The sequence below is a fragment of the Schistocerca piceifrons genome, chromosome 6 (genome assembly GCF_021461385.2).
Source record: "Schistocerca piceifrons isolate TAMUIC-IGC-003096 chromosome 6, iqSchPice1.1, whole genome shotgun sequence".
Classification (NCBI taxonomy): Eukaryota; Metazoa; Arthropoda; class Insecta; order Orthoptera; family Acrididae; genus Schistocerca; species Schistocerca piceifrons.
In genome coordinates this window covers 372,079,968-372,096,935 of record NC_060143.1, presented here as the reverse complement: position 1 = coordinate 372,096,935, position 16,968 = coordinate 372,079,968, and the positions used below count along the sequence as shown (strand labels likewise).

At 43.4% G+C, this 16,968-nt stretch overlaps 1 protein-coding gene across 1 annotated transcript in view; it reads right to left on the bottom strand.

The window, feature by feature from the left end:
* The window catches only part of LOC124802674, a 665,872-nt gene extending 657,284 nt beyond the window's left edge, over window positions 1-8,588 (bottom strand). The window contains exon 1 of the mRNA XM_047263602.1: window positions 8,294-8,588. Coding sequence (XP_047119558.1) covers window positions 8,294-8,360 — 67 coding nt within the window. The 5' untranslated portion in view covers window positions 8,361-8,588. The remainder of the gene's footprint in view (window positions 1-8,293) is intronic.
* Between the last annotated feature and the right edge of the window lie 8,380 nt (window positions 8,589-16,968).

Sequence of the window (16,968 nt, the reverse complement as noted above, 5' to 3'; positions counted from 1 at the left end):
TACAAAATCCACAACACTGAGATTCCTTGTACTACACTTAGAAGCAATTTTTTTCCCTTGTGCTGCTGGTGCTATTTTACTCAGACTATAAACATTCGTGCTTATGAAAAGATTGAGACGCAGGAATTTTTATAGATTCCACTGTATGTGAAGATCTTTGGATATACTGTACCAAAATCAAGACCTTTGGCTTGCTTATGTCATGGTAGGTGATGAAGCATTTGACTTGTGGGAAAATTTAATGAGAGCGTACGGCGGCAACTAAATGAATTATGATAAGAAGATAATTATCTAAACGGTAACTTGAGAACATAGGTGTGTTGAGTGTACCTGTGGTATAGCTGTTAATACTCGGAGAATACTACTGTACATAGTTCATTAGATGTAACTGTAAGCTGTACTAAACACACTGTAGAAGATGCTGTAGTACTTGACAATTACGTTCAAATGAGAGATGCAGTTAAACACGAAGACATCTTAGAAGGAAAGCTCACAATTATAAATGCTACTCGCAACGGATGATCCACTACATCAGAATATGACTTTGGCCTACATTTACCAAAAGTTTTGTCGAGGTAGACTTAATATACACTTCGTATGATATGAATGAAAATGTGGTGTCACCGCCAGACACCACACTTGCTAGGTGGTAGCTTTTAAATCGGCCGCGGTCCGGTAGTATACGTCGGACCCGCGTGTCGCCACTGTCAGTGATCGCAGACCGAGCGCCACCACACGGCAGGTCTAGAGAGACGTACTAGCACTCGCCCCAGTTGTACAGACGACTTTGCAAGGAAAGGTTCATTGACAAATACGCTCTCATTTGCCGAGACGATAGTTAGCATAGCCTTCAGCTAGCCTAGCAAGGCGCCGTATTCAATTGCTAATTAATATTAAGAAGCATGTATCATCAAGAGCGATGTTCTACAATTATGGATTAAAGTTAAGTATTCCAGAAGCTACGTACTTTTCTTTATAGCATTCATTACGTATCCTGTTTCAGACCGCACGCCAGCCTGCGTGAGTTTAAGCGCGTGCCTTTCGGCTTCCTCTCATTGTGTCTAGCCTGTCTTGTCTAGACACAAGTGTACTTGTTAAAGGTAAAATTTTTCTTACTTTCTTTCTTGGGTCATTCCACTGGCAGAGGATCAAAATCAATTCTTCCCAAGTCGCCGTCTCAAAATTTTATACTATACAACTACAATTCTATATTCCCACGCTGTCTTCTACTTAGCCAACTAGTAGCTCGATGTCAGTATTCTGGCATTTGGTTTCACTCATTTCCCTCATCATCCAACAAAGAAAAATACCATAAATATAAAAAAAGTCTGGTCACGACAGAAACGCACAGTCAGCTCAGCAGCACACGGTCGGAATTGATCACTGTAACAGGGCGTCAAGCACATTTATCTGCGTCTGTGAATGCTGCAATAACGCCCATGAACACTTCTTAACCTGCGTTCTTATGATCTGTTGTATGTTGAATGTTCGATTTCTAACCGCGCGTTAGATTTCCATCATCTGCACTTAGCCTAATTTTCCATTCTTTCTTCCTCTAATAATTGATACTACTGTGTGTCCATACCTGCGGAATGTCAAATGGACGCTCACTGTATCTTGACTTCACAAAACATTTAAATATTTGTACTTCATTCTATAACAGGAACGTTTCGTTGCCATGAACTTCCAGTTGAACAAATTCATTGTATCAGATTTGCTGCCTCCCCCTGAGTACCAAGTCGTCAGTTCTAGAAGTATTAGATGAATTTAGCCTTAGTTTTCAACACAAAGAAAAACGCGAAACGGAAATATAACTCCTGGACTTAGGATCGACCCATCAGTTACTGAGCTTTATTAGTAGTAACGTTTTGTTAGAGGATGCTTGAGGTTAGTGACACAGGACCACGGATGATATGCTAGTATGCACACTGGCGAAAATTTTAACAAACTAAATTTATGAAAGGAACACATTTATTAACAAAAGGATCCTACTCTTTCACGTAAACATGGGACACGTATGAAAATTCTAAAAACATGCTCCTGTAAAGACAAACTGTATCGATCACATTTGACCAGCAGGATTTGGGCTGGTTCAGAACCGCAACATGGGCGCGGGTATGCTTACATACAGTTGTCAGTCACCCACAGAATTACCAGAGACAGTTTTCAACCTTTTTCTAGCCAAAGTTGAATACGAACATGATCAGCCTCGTGATAAAGGAGGTGAATCGTGACTGCGTAGAGAACAAGTCTGAATTTAGTGGAATGATAGTAAAATTTACGCTTCTGATTAAACCATAACGATGTAACGAACTGCATGTAAGTTATAGAGAGTTGCTAACTCGATAAGCCTGAGCTAGCTGACATCCAAAATTGCTGCCTAAATGAGCACAGAAACAGCCCAGTATACTCACGGCCAGTGACTCGACGCGATTCGTCAGTGTACCGGTTACTGTTCTAAAAGCAAACTGCCTCGCCTCCGAGTACAGGGACCGAAATAGCGCTAACCATTCAGTCAAGACAAATGCCGATTTTTTTTGTGGTTCTAGAAATCTCCTTCAATTCGAGGAAGGGAGCGAAGACGCCTGCTTATGCATTCACAAAATTTTCGGTCGATTCAACGTATAAAATTTGAACGAACGCGCCGCAAGCGCGTCGGCCTGAAAGCGGGAGAGCCCGTTATGAAAATCCGTCCAGATAGGACTCTGACGACTCACCCGAGTGGCATCTGAAGTCAGCTTTGAAAGTTCAACCGCTGTTTCCAAATCTCCGCCGCAGAGCACAGCCGTAAAGGTCCATCTGAAGTGGCGCAGTTCCACGCCCTTGTAGTTACACCCACAGTCATTCAATCCATCGATCATCCTTATTTAGCGTAGGTGGTTACAGGTACATAGCGTGCTGAATAATAAATGTGAGACTAAAACACAGTTAATTTTGCTTCCTATCGTGATCTTTCTCCCTGCATGGGAACATAAGAAATAATACAAACAGGGAGAAGACGCTGTAGTGAGTGAGTGATAGCTACTGGGGCGAAGGGGGAATGACGTCACTGGAATGTTTCACATGCAGGTATCAAATCAACATCCACGAAGGACGTGCAAGTGCAGCTCATCGTCATCTTTCGGACTTCCAGCAAAGTTGAATCATTGGCATAAGGTACTGGCAGCGTCATACCAAAAGGCCGGGCAAACAGTTGGCTGCAGCGCACTACGTGCCCAGCGACTAGTGACGAGATGGACTCAAGACACAAGTACAGTCCGAAGAAGAGTTCAGAAGGACACTACTAGAAGTTCGTTGAACTGCCCGATTGGCTCTGATGAATAGACGAGTGGACGACAGTTGATATCCGGTTAAAATGGCTCTGAAAGCTATGGGACTTAACATCTGAGGTCATCAGTCCCCTAAGTACTTAAACCTAACTAACCTAAGGACATCACACACAACCATGTCAGAGGCAGGATTCGAACCTGCAGCCGCAGGAGCAGCACGGTTCCGGACTGAAGCGCCTAGAACCGCTCGGCCACAGCGGCCGATTATTTGATGTCTGGAAGAGATTAAAGTCAGAGTGCTGTAAGCTAGGTTGAGATCTCGATTTGCCATGTGGAACTTACTTCTGACCAGAGAGGACAAATACTGACATGTTGTAGAGCCAGACTCAACTGAAGTATTGAGAACCAGTCTATGGTGTTTACCTTCTGGATGTGGCGGTGGTAACGATGCCTGGTGTGTCCGTTGGCGACCGGGTAAACGGTCGCATGAAGCAGCGATTCTCGACTCGCACACATCTCAATCTCCAGGAACGACGGAGTGGGGTGCTGCTGAATACGGCAACAGAACTAATTTGGTAATTTTTGTAGGGAGGCTGACTGCACACCAGGATTTGGCAAATAATGGTAAGCCTCATTGTTGTACCCTTCTGGACCAAGATACCGATTAGCACAGCCCAGCAAGATAACGCCAGAGCCCACACTCCAACTCAAACCATAAACTGCGAGGGACATTCAGTAAACACCGCAACATTTTTTTCTCGCCCAATTTCGGTTGAAGTAATGCGGATTTTGTTCTGGCATATGGTGAAATATTCCCGTTTCAGCCTTCCCCTGATCTCGTACCTTCTGGCTTCCATCTGGCCCAATGACGTATGCGCTCCGTGGGAGGCAGTAAGTGGATGATGAGGAGGTTACTAATGTAGCTACACGTTGGGTCCCACGTCGACCTGTGGAGTGGTATCATGTAACCGTACAGGCCGTCCAAGTGAGGTGACCTAAGGCCGTCTCACTGCCGGAGATTATGTTGAAAAAGAGGATTTTGCAGCCAAAAGAATCTGGAATAATGTGGTACATTGGAATCATGAACCAAACCTCGTACGTGAGGACTGTACAGATACTTGATTGCCCCGCAGCTCGTGGTCGTGCGGTAGCGTTCTCGCTTCCCACGCCCGTGTTCGGTTCCCGGCGTGGGCAGGGATTTTCTCTGCCTCGTAATGACTGGGTGTTGTGTAATGTCCTTAGGTTAGTTAGGTTTAAGTAGTTCTAAGTTCTAGGGGACTGATGACCATAGATGTTGTCCCATAGTGCTCAGAGCCATTTGAACCATTTTGTGTGTGTGTGTGTGGGGGGGGGGGGGGGGTGCTTTGTAGCAAAGGGGTAGGGGGAGATGGTTTTTGTGGGGGTCGAATATGTGATAGGGTAGGAAGAGGAAGGGATGAAACTGGACAAAGAGAGAATGATAAATAGAACGTGACAAAGTAAAGGAAAATTCCACACTACTTTTTTGTCACAGAATTCTGTACACATTTGATCTGCCGCAGCTTAGTAGACACACTATACACAAAGCGAGACGTCACAGCAGACAGGGTGAAGGAGCAGCATATCATTCTAATCGAATTCCGATGTGGTACGTAAATAGGGCAAGACTGTTTCATTGTGCTCTATTTGTTCCGTTAGGTTTTGTTCGCCTCCACAGCCTCGTAACTGAAGAACCGCCTTCCTTACGACAGATTATTACCAGTTATAAGAGAATATATCTACTTATGAGATAACTCAATGAAAAAGCAATTGGTGTAATGGTATTGAAAGTAACTACTTTGGCGTTGACACGTTATTCATTCTTCAGCAGCCATGACCGTAAATAATCTTTAATACTTCACTCACTAGTTAAGCGTATCGTTTATGGCTGATCGTATCAAAGCGCGAAGTTGTCGAGAGCGGATAACAAACAGACGTTGATCTCCCTGTAAGAATGACATCTACTGATATTCTGGCAAAACATAGTGCTCGGTTTTCCTAACATGGGCTTATAAGCATTATATAAATTTTTGGAGGCCGGTCCAAAGTGCAGTCATTAATCTGCGCACAGGACGTACGGCAAATGAAATAACTCTCAACTAAACTCATTAACGAGTGTGAAGTAAGTCTCATTTAGGTAACTGAATTTAATAAATAATGAGAAGCTACTGGACAACAGTACAGACTTCCCTGCGACAAAGACACCAGTGATGAAAATTATGTTTGAATTGTGTGATATATATATTCATTCAGGGTCGCTATGTCCGCATGCGAATAGGAGGAGACTCATTTCATACTTGACTGAAACGCTATAGATTTTCGCTTCTTGTAAACAGTCAGCTAATACGCAACTTTTCTCGCCACTAATGTCGGAACGGCGTGGGCGGTCAATTTTACAACCGGAGGTACATGGTGGCTCGTAGCAATAACACATAAATTGTTTCTCGAACACATGCTACATCTGAAACGAGCGTCAGATACCCCTCGTTACTTCAATAGGAGAAAATGTTTCGAGGAGTAGAAGTGGCAAACACGTGTTGAAACTAAATAGTACAGCTAATCTGTGTTGGCATAGCGGCTAAAAACTTTACGTCTGAACTGTCGATGTACTTTTGACGTTATTATCATTTAAGAATCCTTCAGACCAATACGGTACATCTTACGTGCTTCCTGTGCTTAGCGTCCCAGAAGTAGCAAATAGAGACCGAGAAAGATTGATTCCAAAACTCTTAGGCATACGTTAAACAACCTGTAGTCATTCGAGATGACTTTCTCGACAGAAACGCATCTCTGGGACACATCAAAATACATTTCCAATTTTCACGATACCCTTACACGTAACTTTTTTCTAGATGTAGAAATGCCAACATATAAAGTATATGCGACACATTTTTCTATTATTGTGCGTAGTCAATTATAGGTGATTTATTGCAAATTGAGTAACTCCAAGAAAAAATTTGGCGATAAATTTTCATATTTTAGATATTTTTATTTGCGGAAAATTAGAAGACATGAGAAATCCCGCGATACGCCTGATATGTATCCGCGACACGTCATTGTGACACGGCGGTTGAGAAACTCTGCTCTAGCAGCACGTTAGCAGTAATACCACACAGAATATCTTCGGAATCAGCAACACAGTAAAGACCAAACAAGGACTAACCTGCATCAAGAATGTACCCTAAATTTCGCTTTATGTGTTATGTCATTGTTATTCTGAGGCAGTTCATGTATGGAGCTGATTGTAATAATTACGTTAAAGCCTTATAGAATATTAGTTGTATATCTGAGACAGATATCACACAAATTGTCATTACTGTTTTCGAATCTTCACTAAGGTCTCATCAGAAGATCAGTTTAATAACTAAGAGAAAAGGGTCATTAAAAGACTCGGTACCGTAATAGAATTAAAGTTTTATTTAGATACACACCCAGAAGTACTTGAATACATTACGCGTGTATACAACTTAAGAGCTTGGAATAATAAGCCCTAGCGTGGTTAAACAAACAGAGCGATTTCTGAACCAAGCATTTTTCAAAAGATTTCCTCTTGTTTTTTTGTGGTTGCAATTTGGCTGGTCGGTAATCACTTGCGACCGCCAGTAAATAATCTGCTGTTCGCGTGGACCGCGTCTACAGGAGCGCTTTATAAGTCTTGATTTTGGTGTACGTCTGTCTTACGTACTCCAGAAGTCAGGTAATTTTCATTTGTTTCCCTATGAGAAAACCTTCTCTGACAATCAATTTCATACTTTGAACAAGTATGATCTTATATTTACGAGTTAAGAGACACTAACTTCATACAACTATATAGATAATTGTAATTTTCACCTGCAACAAGCAGAGCACAGTTATGTTTCCACCGTGCGCTGGTCTTCATGCCTGTTCAGGTTGCGAATTATTGTGCAGTGTAATGACGTACGAATATTTCTGTATGAAAGTTAGTTAATTTCACAATTTAGTTTCCCAGTATATTACGATCCCTGATTTCCTTGTTTTTGAACAGATCATTTGATGGTTACTTGGAAACAACTAGAACCTGTAATTATACCCCTTGAATGACCTAAAACTCAAATCCAGAATAAAAAAGAGAAGATAGTCACTCTGTTTTTTAAGACAGTGAGTCGAGACTGTGCTTTATTTACCCTGTTAAACAATCAACGCGATCTAGTTCTGCAAGGAGACGGGACACTTTTATGAGTACCAAAGCTATTTATATGACAATCTATCAAAATATGTGCTTATGTACTATGTTGCTGATAGTATTAGCTGCTTAGAAAGATATCAAGAACCTCTATTTAGTTGTTTTTGATACTTGTGGCAGTTGACATAAATCATTCCAAAGGTGGAAGCTTATTAAATACTTTTCTTATCTGTAGCTGAATCATTACTTCGACCGACAAATGAGTGTCAACACAATCAGTAATTAATACAATTGTGAACCTCTTAATCCCAACAGAGACTGCAATCGTAGGTTGTATTACATTCTACTGTCACTGGAGCATTTAAGTGAGAGAATATCTGGATGTTCATATTGTTGGTTGTGTAGCATTGCTGCCTCTGGCGAGGGTGTGGATTTGGAATGCTGCGTTCACGAAAATGTTGTTAAAATGAGAAAGATTCTATCTCAGGGTATACATTGCTTTTGAACTTAGGGTACCGTGTTTGCTAAATACGTTTAAATGTAACTCAGTAAATACTTTGGATTTAAACATCAGATGGTTTGCGCCAAATGGCATGACGCCCAGTAGTGAGAACGTAAGTATATTTGCATAAATTGTATAGTAACGCGAAGGCGTATATTTCTTTCTTGCCGCTGGCTTGCGAGTAAAAAAGACAGCCTGTAGGGTTAGGGAATACACTTCATTGTAGGAGGAACAAAGGAAAGGCTGATCAGCAGTACTTCTGCGTCTTTGTTGGCAGTTACGGATTCAGTTTTGTTATGAGATCAGGAAAAGCGGTCGGAGACATAGTTTTCTTCCTTTCCCAGTGTGCGTAGAACTTACCTGTGGTGAGGTAGATGGCGCACAGAAACAGGACGTGCAATCCAGTTCTCGAGTAACTCGTCGCCATGGTCGCTAAAAACTTCAAGGAAACTTGCCCGAAACTCGAGAACACAGAGTCACGGCGGTGAGGCGCGCTCGCCGACAACAACAAGAAACTGGTGAGCGCGCGACGGTTTGCGCAGACACCACGGACACTCACGCGCCGCGCCGCGGACTGATCGGCTGTTTCCGTCCGCTCCCGAGCTGCTCCGACGCGACGCAGCGGGACGCGGCGTCGACTACTCCGGCGCTGGCGACGTCGGCGGCAGCAATGGCGCTCCGGCGCCGCTGTGTACGCCAGCGGCGCCAGTCTGCGCAGGCGCGGACGCCTCGGCCCCGCCGCGTCGGTCGGTGGTTCCTGGCTGCCTCGAGACTCCACTAGCCGTGAAGTTACACCGCGACTGGCGCTGATGCTCTCGGCGTTGATTTGAGGACATCCCAGTATTATTCCGACAGATTAGCTCCATGTTATACAGGGTGTTACAAAAAGGTGCGGCCAAACTTTCAGGAAACATTCCTCACTCACAAATAAAGAAAAGATGTTGTGTGGACATGTGCCCGGAAATGCTTAATTTCCATGTTAGAGCTCATTTTAGTTTCGTCCACCTACGCTCAATGGGCTGCATCAGCGCATCATGGATTCCATGCGACGTAAGGTGGATGCATGTATCCTCGCTAACAGAGGACATTTTGAACATTTCCTGTAACAAAGTGTTTGAAGTGACGCTGGTACGTTCTGTTGCTATGTGTTTCCATTCCATGATTAATGTGATTTGAAGAGAAGGAATAAAATGAGCTCTAACATGGAAAGTAAGTGTTTCCGGACACATGTCGACGTAACATATTTTCTTTTTTTGTGTGTGAGGAATGTTTCCTGAAAGTTTGGCCGTACCTTTTTGTAACACCCTGTATACGTGATGGTGATGTCTGTTCTTTCGGACATACAGAGTGGTCTCAAATTCCCGTTACAAAATTCTAGGACTTGTAGTCGGAAGTGAGAACATAATATTTTGAATGGGAACACAAGTCCGGAAACGTACCGTTTTCGTGCTACAGCCGTTTGAAAACATGTTTGCTAGGTAGGTTTTCAACAGGATAGTCATAGTGATGGATGCTTACATCAGATCGGCTGATGTCATTTAACATCCTATCCTACCGCACTGACCTAGGCGAGCCGGCCGGAGTGGCCGAGTGGTTCTAGGCGCTACAGTCTGGAGTCGCGCGACTGCTACGGTCGCAGGTTCGAATCCTGCTTTGGGCATAGATATGTGTGATGTCCTTAGGTTAGTTAGGTTTAAGTAGTTCTAAGTTCTAGTGGACTGATGACCTCAGAAGTTAAGTCCCATAGTGCTCAGAGCCATTTGACCTGGTTGAGCCTCATTCACGCGTCTGTCGGTGTTGGAGCAAATGGTTCAGTACAAGTTTGCAGAAAACACCGACATGATCTTCCTGAATGGCGAAGCTCACGGCAATGCAAGGTCTGCTCGTCGCCTTTATCAAGATAGTTCTCCACAATTTCAGAGTACATCGCGTACCATTTTCGCCACAATCACTCAGCGGTCTCGAGAAAAGGTATCTTCACCAGCAGCAGGCGTGACTCTGGCGCTCCAGGGAGGCCCCACGCGCCCGAAGTGGAAGAGACGTTAGTGCATCACGTTCATGAGAACCCGTCCACAAGTACATGAGCAGTCTCATTGTCTATTAATGAGTGGAACTGTAAAACAAGCGATTTACTGGATCACGCCCAGTCAACTACCAGTAAAAATGGTCGCATTAGCAACACATTTTAAAATGGTTGTAGCACGGAAATGGTAGGTTTCTGAACATGTGTTCCTATTCAAAATATTATGTACTCACTCCCCACTACAAATCCTAGAAGTTTGTAACGGGAATTTCCGACCATCCTGTATATAATAACGGCGATGATGGCCACTAAATGGATTCAGTGAAGATGCACATCAAACTCGAGTTATTATGCGAATCTTCGAGATGTCGCGAGTAAGAGGCTAATGAGGAGGGCACTACATTATAAGTTGAGAATTTGGAAGAAAGGAAGATTCGGGTTTATCGACCCGTCGACATTGAGGTGATTACGGACTGAGAATTTGGGTCTGATGGGAGGCGTGCTAGGGCAGTCTGAGAGGCTGTGGTGATCACTGTGTCCGGATGGCGTAGTGGGCAGCACATCTGCCTAGGATGCTTTAGTCCCAAATTGAATCCCAGTCTGGCACAAATATTCAACTTGTCCCATTGATGTAAATCAACGCATATTCGCAGTTAATAACTTTAATTCCTTCGTGTCTTGATTCACAGCGGCTGCAACATTAAAATGGTGTCTGTTCTACACAAGCACTACGCATATAGTTAAGGCGATAACAGGCAATGATGTCTTCAGTGCAGCTGCACACCAAGCTTGAATGCTTACGGGACTCGGCGAGATTCATTTGCATTGGGGCTCAATTTTATTGCGTTTGCGTTGTTTGGTTGAGGAACAGGCGGAATAACTACTATATGTTCCAGCCTCCAGTACCTGAGCTTTTGAATAATATTAAAAGGTCTCGCCCAGGTGCAACGTCCACCAGCAGTGGTCTAATGCACTAGATCCCCGAAATTGTGCATCGGATAATGGTTAAAACTGTTTTCTTGACAGTAAACTTGAATCTGACTGCGTTTTGAATAAAGTTCTTTCCTATGTAAAGTTAAAGAACTCACAGAATATCTCATCGTTCCAAGGACGATTTTGTTCTTTTCTAACATCAAGTAATATTTTTCATACGAAATAAAAATTTGCACTGAGCGTAATAAACTGATAATCGAAACAGTTACATATTTTCAAAACAACCAACGAGAACGACGAAATACTGCAAAAATACGGTTTTAACTACATTCTTTAAAACAAATATGACAAGGATGGCGATTTGTACAGGGCGATCCACGTAAACCTGAACTACTTCAGAAATCTCATAGAAACAGGAAAGTTGTTTTCATGATCTCAGTAGCTCTGGAAAATAAGAAGTACGGAGCGTTGTTGGCAAGTTAATTATAGTTTCTGCGCATGAGCTGCTTTCTCGGATAAAAAGCCGCGCTTGCTCGGCTCGTGTCGATCGGTTTATAGTCTCGTCGGTCGCCGTTTGTGAAGTCTCTGAGAGTGTAGTTCGGACCGCTGACAAAAATGAGCAAGTTAGTGATTCGTTCGCAGTCTGTCGCTGGCAGAAACATGCAGTACACATTTCTAGAGCAGGTTTTTACTATGTAAACGTATTGAAAGGCAGACTCATTGGTTGCAGCACAACGGCGCTCTGAAGAGAATTCAACGCGCGCGATGTTCGAACAAAGGCAACAATTTTATCAATTGTAAGGAAGCTGGAGACAAATGGTGTAATACACAGTGACAGTGGTAGACATAGAACATCATTTAGTGCAGAGGTTATTGATAATGTTCGAAGATCCTTGGAGAACTCTCCAAAGAAATCGTTGCTTCGATTGAACCAGGAGACAGGCATTTTATATGTAACGTGTCAGAGACCTCGGATCTAATCATCATTGCAGTCGTACAGAGTGCACATGACACAAGCTTGGTAAGAAATAGATCATGAGAAAAGAAGGCATTACTCCAAATGGTCCGCGGGCTTTCTTATTCAACGCCCAGACATTCCGTACATAACTAGTTTATAGATGAGACAGGTTCCTCCAACACACAAAACAGCAGTTTTTATGGTGACCGAATGATCTGAAATAATTTGAGCCCTTCCTCCCCCCCCCCCCCCCACCCCCCCGGCACCTGACCTAAACCACCCTAATTTTTTTCTTTTGGGGTATCTTAAAAGCTGGGTGTACAAGAACAGACCACAGACTACTTCAGAAGTCCATGATACCACTACATACGAAATAAGCAACATTGGCCAGAACGTTGCAGAGTATGGTGAAACGAGTAGAGTTGTGCATTGATGTTAGTGGAGGAATTTGAATGTAAGTACTCATGTAATCACCAAAGTATTTATTATCATCGCCCAAAATGCAAATGTGTCTCATTATTTGTTCAAGTGTTTTGACTCATTAAATTGGTTCAGATACGTATGGATCGCACTGTGATACTCTCTCTATCTCTCAAGTAATTCAATCAGTATTAAGATTCAGCTCATTAAATAATCTGGTGCTAGTAAATGTTGAAGTACTGTCACACACAGAAAAGAGTTTACACATTCCGAGACAGGTGGGGCGCGCGACTTTCCTCCGTTAAGCCGTCCTCACACGGGACGTGTTTCTCATCGCGAAGCCCGCACAGACGTGGTGTCCGTCGTGGTTGCCGCATGCCCTGAAACGACCTGCTGCATCTCACGGAAAGTGCTCCTTATTGTGACATGCGACCTCAGCTCTCTCCAATGGCAGTCTTCGGCTTCTGGAGCGTAAATCACCCTGTTTCTTTAAAAAAATGGACGTGCTGCGTTAAGTCTGTTAGCGATTGTCGAAGAAAAGTGAAGGATATCGCTAAGAAGATCCTGGGCACGTCAATGGCTTCTGCAGCGAATAATGCTGTACAAAGATCTGAGATACATACTAGTACAACTTATTTGTTAGCTAAATGACATTACCCATAGTTCAAGAGATACGACGCATTGAACTTAGTGAATATGAAACTGCAGGGTGAAATTCGTTAGAGATACAAGGAAACATGTGTACACATACGTGTTAAATACCTTAAATATATGTGAAATACATATGACATGTGCTTACACGGACAAAGCAATGGGTAAAAAGCTCATCCAAAATACATGGAACGATTTCAGTCAAATCTGGTACAAATATTACTTAACGATGTGGAGAAAAAAATAATGTTAGGTTAAGAACCACTAGCCTCCAATTTGGGGGGTGGGAAGGTGATAATGTGGAGAGAGAAAGGGAGTGGCGGAGATGGATCAAAAGGCGGAATGAAGAGATGGGCACAAATAGGGGGGGGGGGAGCAGGACATAGCCAGCGAGAGAGGGGAGGCAGAACTGGACAGAGAGAGAGGAGAAGAGGAGATTAACGGAGACAAGGGGAGGAAGATATGCAGGGAGAGTGGAGATGAGGAGAGGGACAGAGAGCGGGGAGGACAAAATGGACACAGAAAGCGAAGAGGGGCAGATCGACAGCGAGAGGAGAAGGAGGAGATGGACAAAGGGAGGAGGAGAAGCAGATGAAAAACGGAGGTGGAGAAGGAGATTGTCAGAGGAGAAGGAGGAGGAGGAGGAAATGGAAATACGGGGAAGAAACAGACAGACAGAAGACAGACAGAGGAGGGAGGAGGAAGGAGTGGTTGGTACTGATGTGGAGTGTGAGGGGTAGGAGAAGACGGTCAGACGGTCAGAGAGAAGGGTGGCGGAGATGGACGGAGAGTGCAGTCTGGAGGAGTCTGACAGAAACATAAACATGGTGTGTGGGGTGAAGTAGATGATTGGAGTGCGGGGGGTGGGGGGGGGGGAGGGGTGGCACGAGATCGACAGAGTGAATGAGAAGGTGGAGATGAACTATTAGAATACATACTTACCCGGGCAATGCCAGGTACTCAGCTAGTTATTTATGATGAGTAACATAGGCTGTTGCAGGCAATACCTTTTTAGAGCAATGGTAAAGATCCAGAATCCTGTACGAAACAAAAGGCGAAAAAGAATTTGGAAGGAGGTAGACGTAAACTTGATATAATTCTTCTTGCAACTCCGGACGCTATTAACTACGCTACAAATTCCATATGGCGACTACTCGTCTGCATACGTTATAGACTGCTAAAGACTCTATCTACAAATGTCCTTGCTTGATTTGCTCTGGAAAAATGTATCAAAACGAGGAGCTTTTAATAGATTAGCATTGTGCTGCAGCACTAACTTATAACACTAAAACATCAGGTACAGGAAGCCTTTACCTACAAATATGTAGTTTCCTTTTGTATATAGAAATCATAGCTCAAACGACGCGGTTTCTAGAGAGCTCTGCTTTACGGAAGTTTCTAAACAGCTTACATTTACACCATGTAATTTTTTATAAAAAGAATCCAACAAATATGTCGTTTAACTCAGTACAATACGGCAGTTACAAATTTCTGCTTGTGACGTAAAAACGGTGTCGCATCTCAGTGGCAACGTTCCTCTTCATAAGGCAAAAATCTGACACACCAGTTTCTTCATTTCGCATTCCACGCTGTAGTGGAACGTGGAATTCCACGCTCTGACATCACAAGCTCCACGTCCACTTGTGTTTTCACTTCCAGTGAGAGGACGGCTACTATGTAAAATCACAAGGAAAGTAGGTAATCTGTATGATGACCTGCCGCATTCACCAGTGCTGTTATAAGCACCTGTGGTTGCACACAGAGTACGCTGATTGGCCTTCAGCTCGTGGTGCAGACCTTCGTACATTATGTGATCAAAAGTATCCGGACACTGGCTGAAAATGACAAGTTCGTAGTGCCCTCCATCGGTAATTCTGGAATTCAATTTAGTGTTGGCCCAACCTTAGCCTTGATGACAGCTTCCACTCTCGCAGACATACGTTCAATCAGGTGCTGGAAGGTTTCTCGGGAATTGGCAGCCCATTCTTCAAGGAGTGCTGCAATGAGGAGAGGACCCATGTCAGTCGGTGAGGCCTGGTACGAAGTCGGCGTTCCAAAACATTCCAAAGTTGTCTTACAGGATCCAGGTTAGGACTCTGTGCAGGCCAGCCCATTACAGGGATGTTATTGTGTAACCACTCCGCCACAAGCGGTGCATTTTGAACGGGTGCTCGATCGTGTTGAAAGTTGCAATCGCCATCCCCGAATTGCTCTTCAACAGCGGGAAGCAAGAAGGCGCTTAAAACATCAGTGTAGGCCTGTGCTGCGATAGTGACACGCAAAACAACAAGGGGTGCAAAACCCCTCCATGAAAACACGACCACATCCTAACACCACAGCCTTCGAATTTTACTATTGGCACTTCACACGCTGGCAGATGACGTTCACCTGGCATTCGCCATACCCACACCTTGCCATTGGATCGCCACATTGTGTGCCGTGATTTGTCACTCCACAAAACGTTTTTCTACTGTTCAGTTGTCCAATGTTTACGCTCTTTACACCAAGCGAGGCATCGTTTTGCATTTACCGGCGTTATGTGTGGCTTATGAGCGGCCGCTCGATCATGAAATCCAAGTTTTCTCACCTCCCGCCTAAATGTCATAGTACTTGCAGTTGGTCCTGGTGCAGTTTGGAATTCCTGTGTGATGTTCTAATAGATGTTTGCCTATTTCACATTACGACCCTCTTCAACTGTCTGTGGTCTCTGTCAGTCAACAGACGAGGTGGGCCTTTACGGTTTTGTGCTGTACGTGTCCCTTCACGTTTCCACTTCACTGTCACATCGGAAACAGTGGGCCTAGTGATGTTTAGGAGTGTGGAAAACTAGCATACAGACGTATGACACAAGTGAGACCCAATCACCTGACCACGTTCGAATCCCGTGGGTTCCGCAGAGCGCCCCATACTGCTCTCTCACAATGTCTGATGACTACTGACGTCGCTTTTGTGGAGTACCTGGCAGTACGTGGCAGCACAATGCATCTAATATGAAAAACATGTTTTTGGACGTGTACGGATACTTTTGATCACATAGTGTACGTGCCCTGTAACTCTAAGTTTTTCTCACTCGATTTTACAAGATCTAGTCCGTGAAAAAATTAGATTTTTATGTTACTTATAGCTTTACATTCAGCTTCATAGTGAAGTCCTCATCATTTCGTTTTTGGTCATAATTATTGTGTGCCCCACATATAAGACACTGCACGGGATTCCAAAATTTTGCAACATAAAATTTATTTTGCTTTTGGTACACATGACACCACGTGTTACTGCATGTAAAATTTAGGTAACATACCGAATTTTTCTTTAGACTTGGGAGGTCTCTACCTATCAGAATCTTCAGAAAATTTATTTTATGTAGCAGCCTCATATACGACTCGGGCGCTAGCGGTAGAGCTGGAATGAAATATTCTTATCTTCCATGGTACCTCTTAAACGGTTTAGCAAGCAAAGAGGAGCCTATCTTTTCATATGGCTAATATGTGAAACTTAATTATCCACCAAGGCGTTCAAAATTTAGTGAAACAACGTAAATTTAAAGGACCATAAGTAGCTGGTGAAACGAAAATTGCTCTGGATTTATCAACAACGTAGATGGATTTGCTTTTCCATAAGCCATTGACCTCTCTTGTCCTCATTTCTGCAGTTAATAAACCAATGCATCAGAATTTTGCCACAACTGCACTTGTACTAACACGTCAGTAAGATGAAATTGCGTAAACTCCACTCTGTTGCAAAAGAAGCAAATTCTAGCATGGCAGCAAGAGAAACATAAGTGTTACTTCCACTTCACTACTAATGAGGCTTCTCTGAACGTAAAGAAATTTAACAAGTCAAGCGAAAATAAATCACTGGTTTTGTTGCATTTTCAGTGGATGTATGTAACACAATGTGTTTTCAGTAATGAACAGCCAGTACTGATACCAACGAATTTTCTTTCTACATCTTAATGGTCTGAGAAACATATAAAACACAGCAAGAAGCACGCCATCGGTTTGATACCATAAGTGAAGGACTAAACTTAGTCACTTCAGATATCTTTCAGAC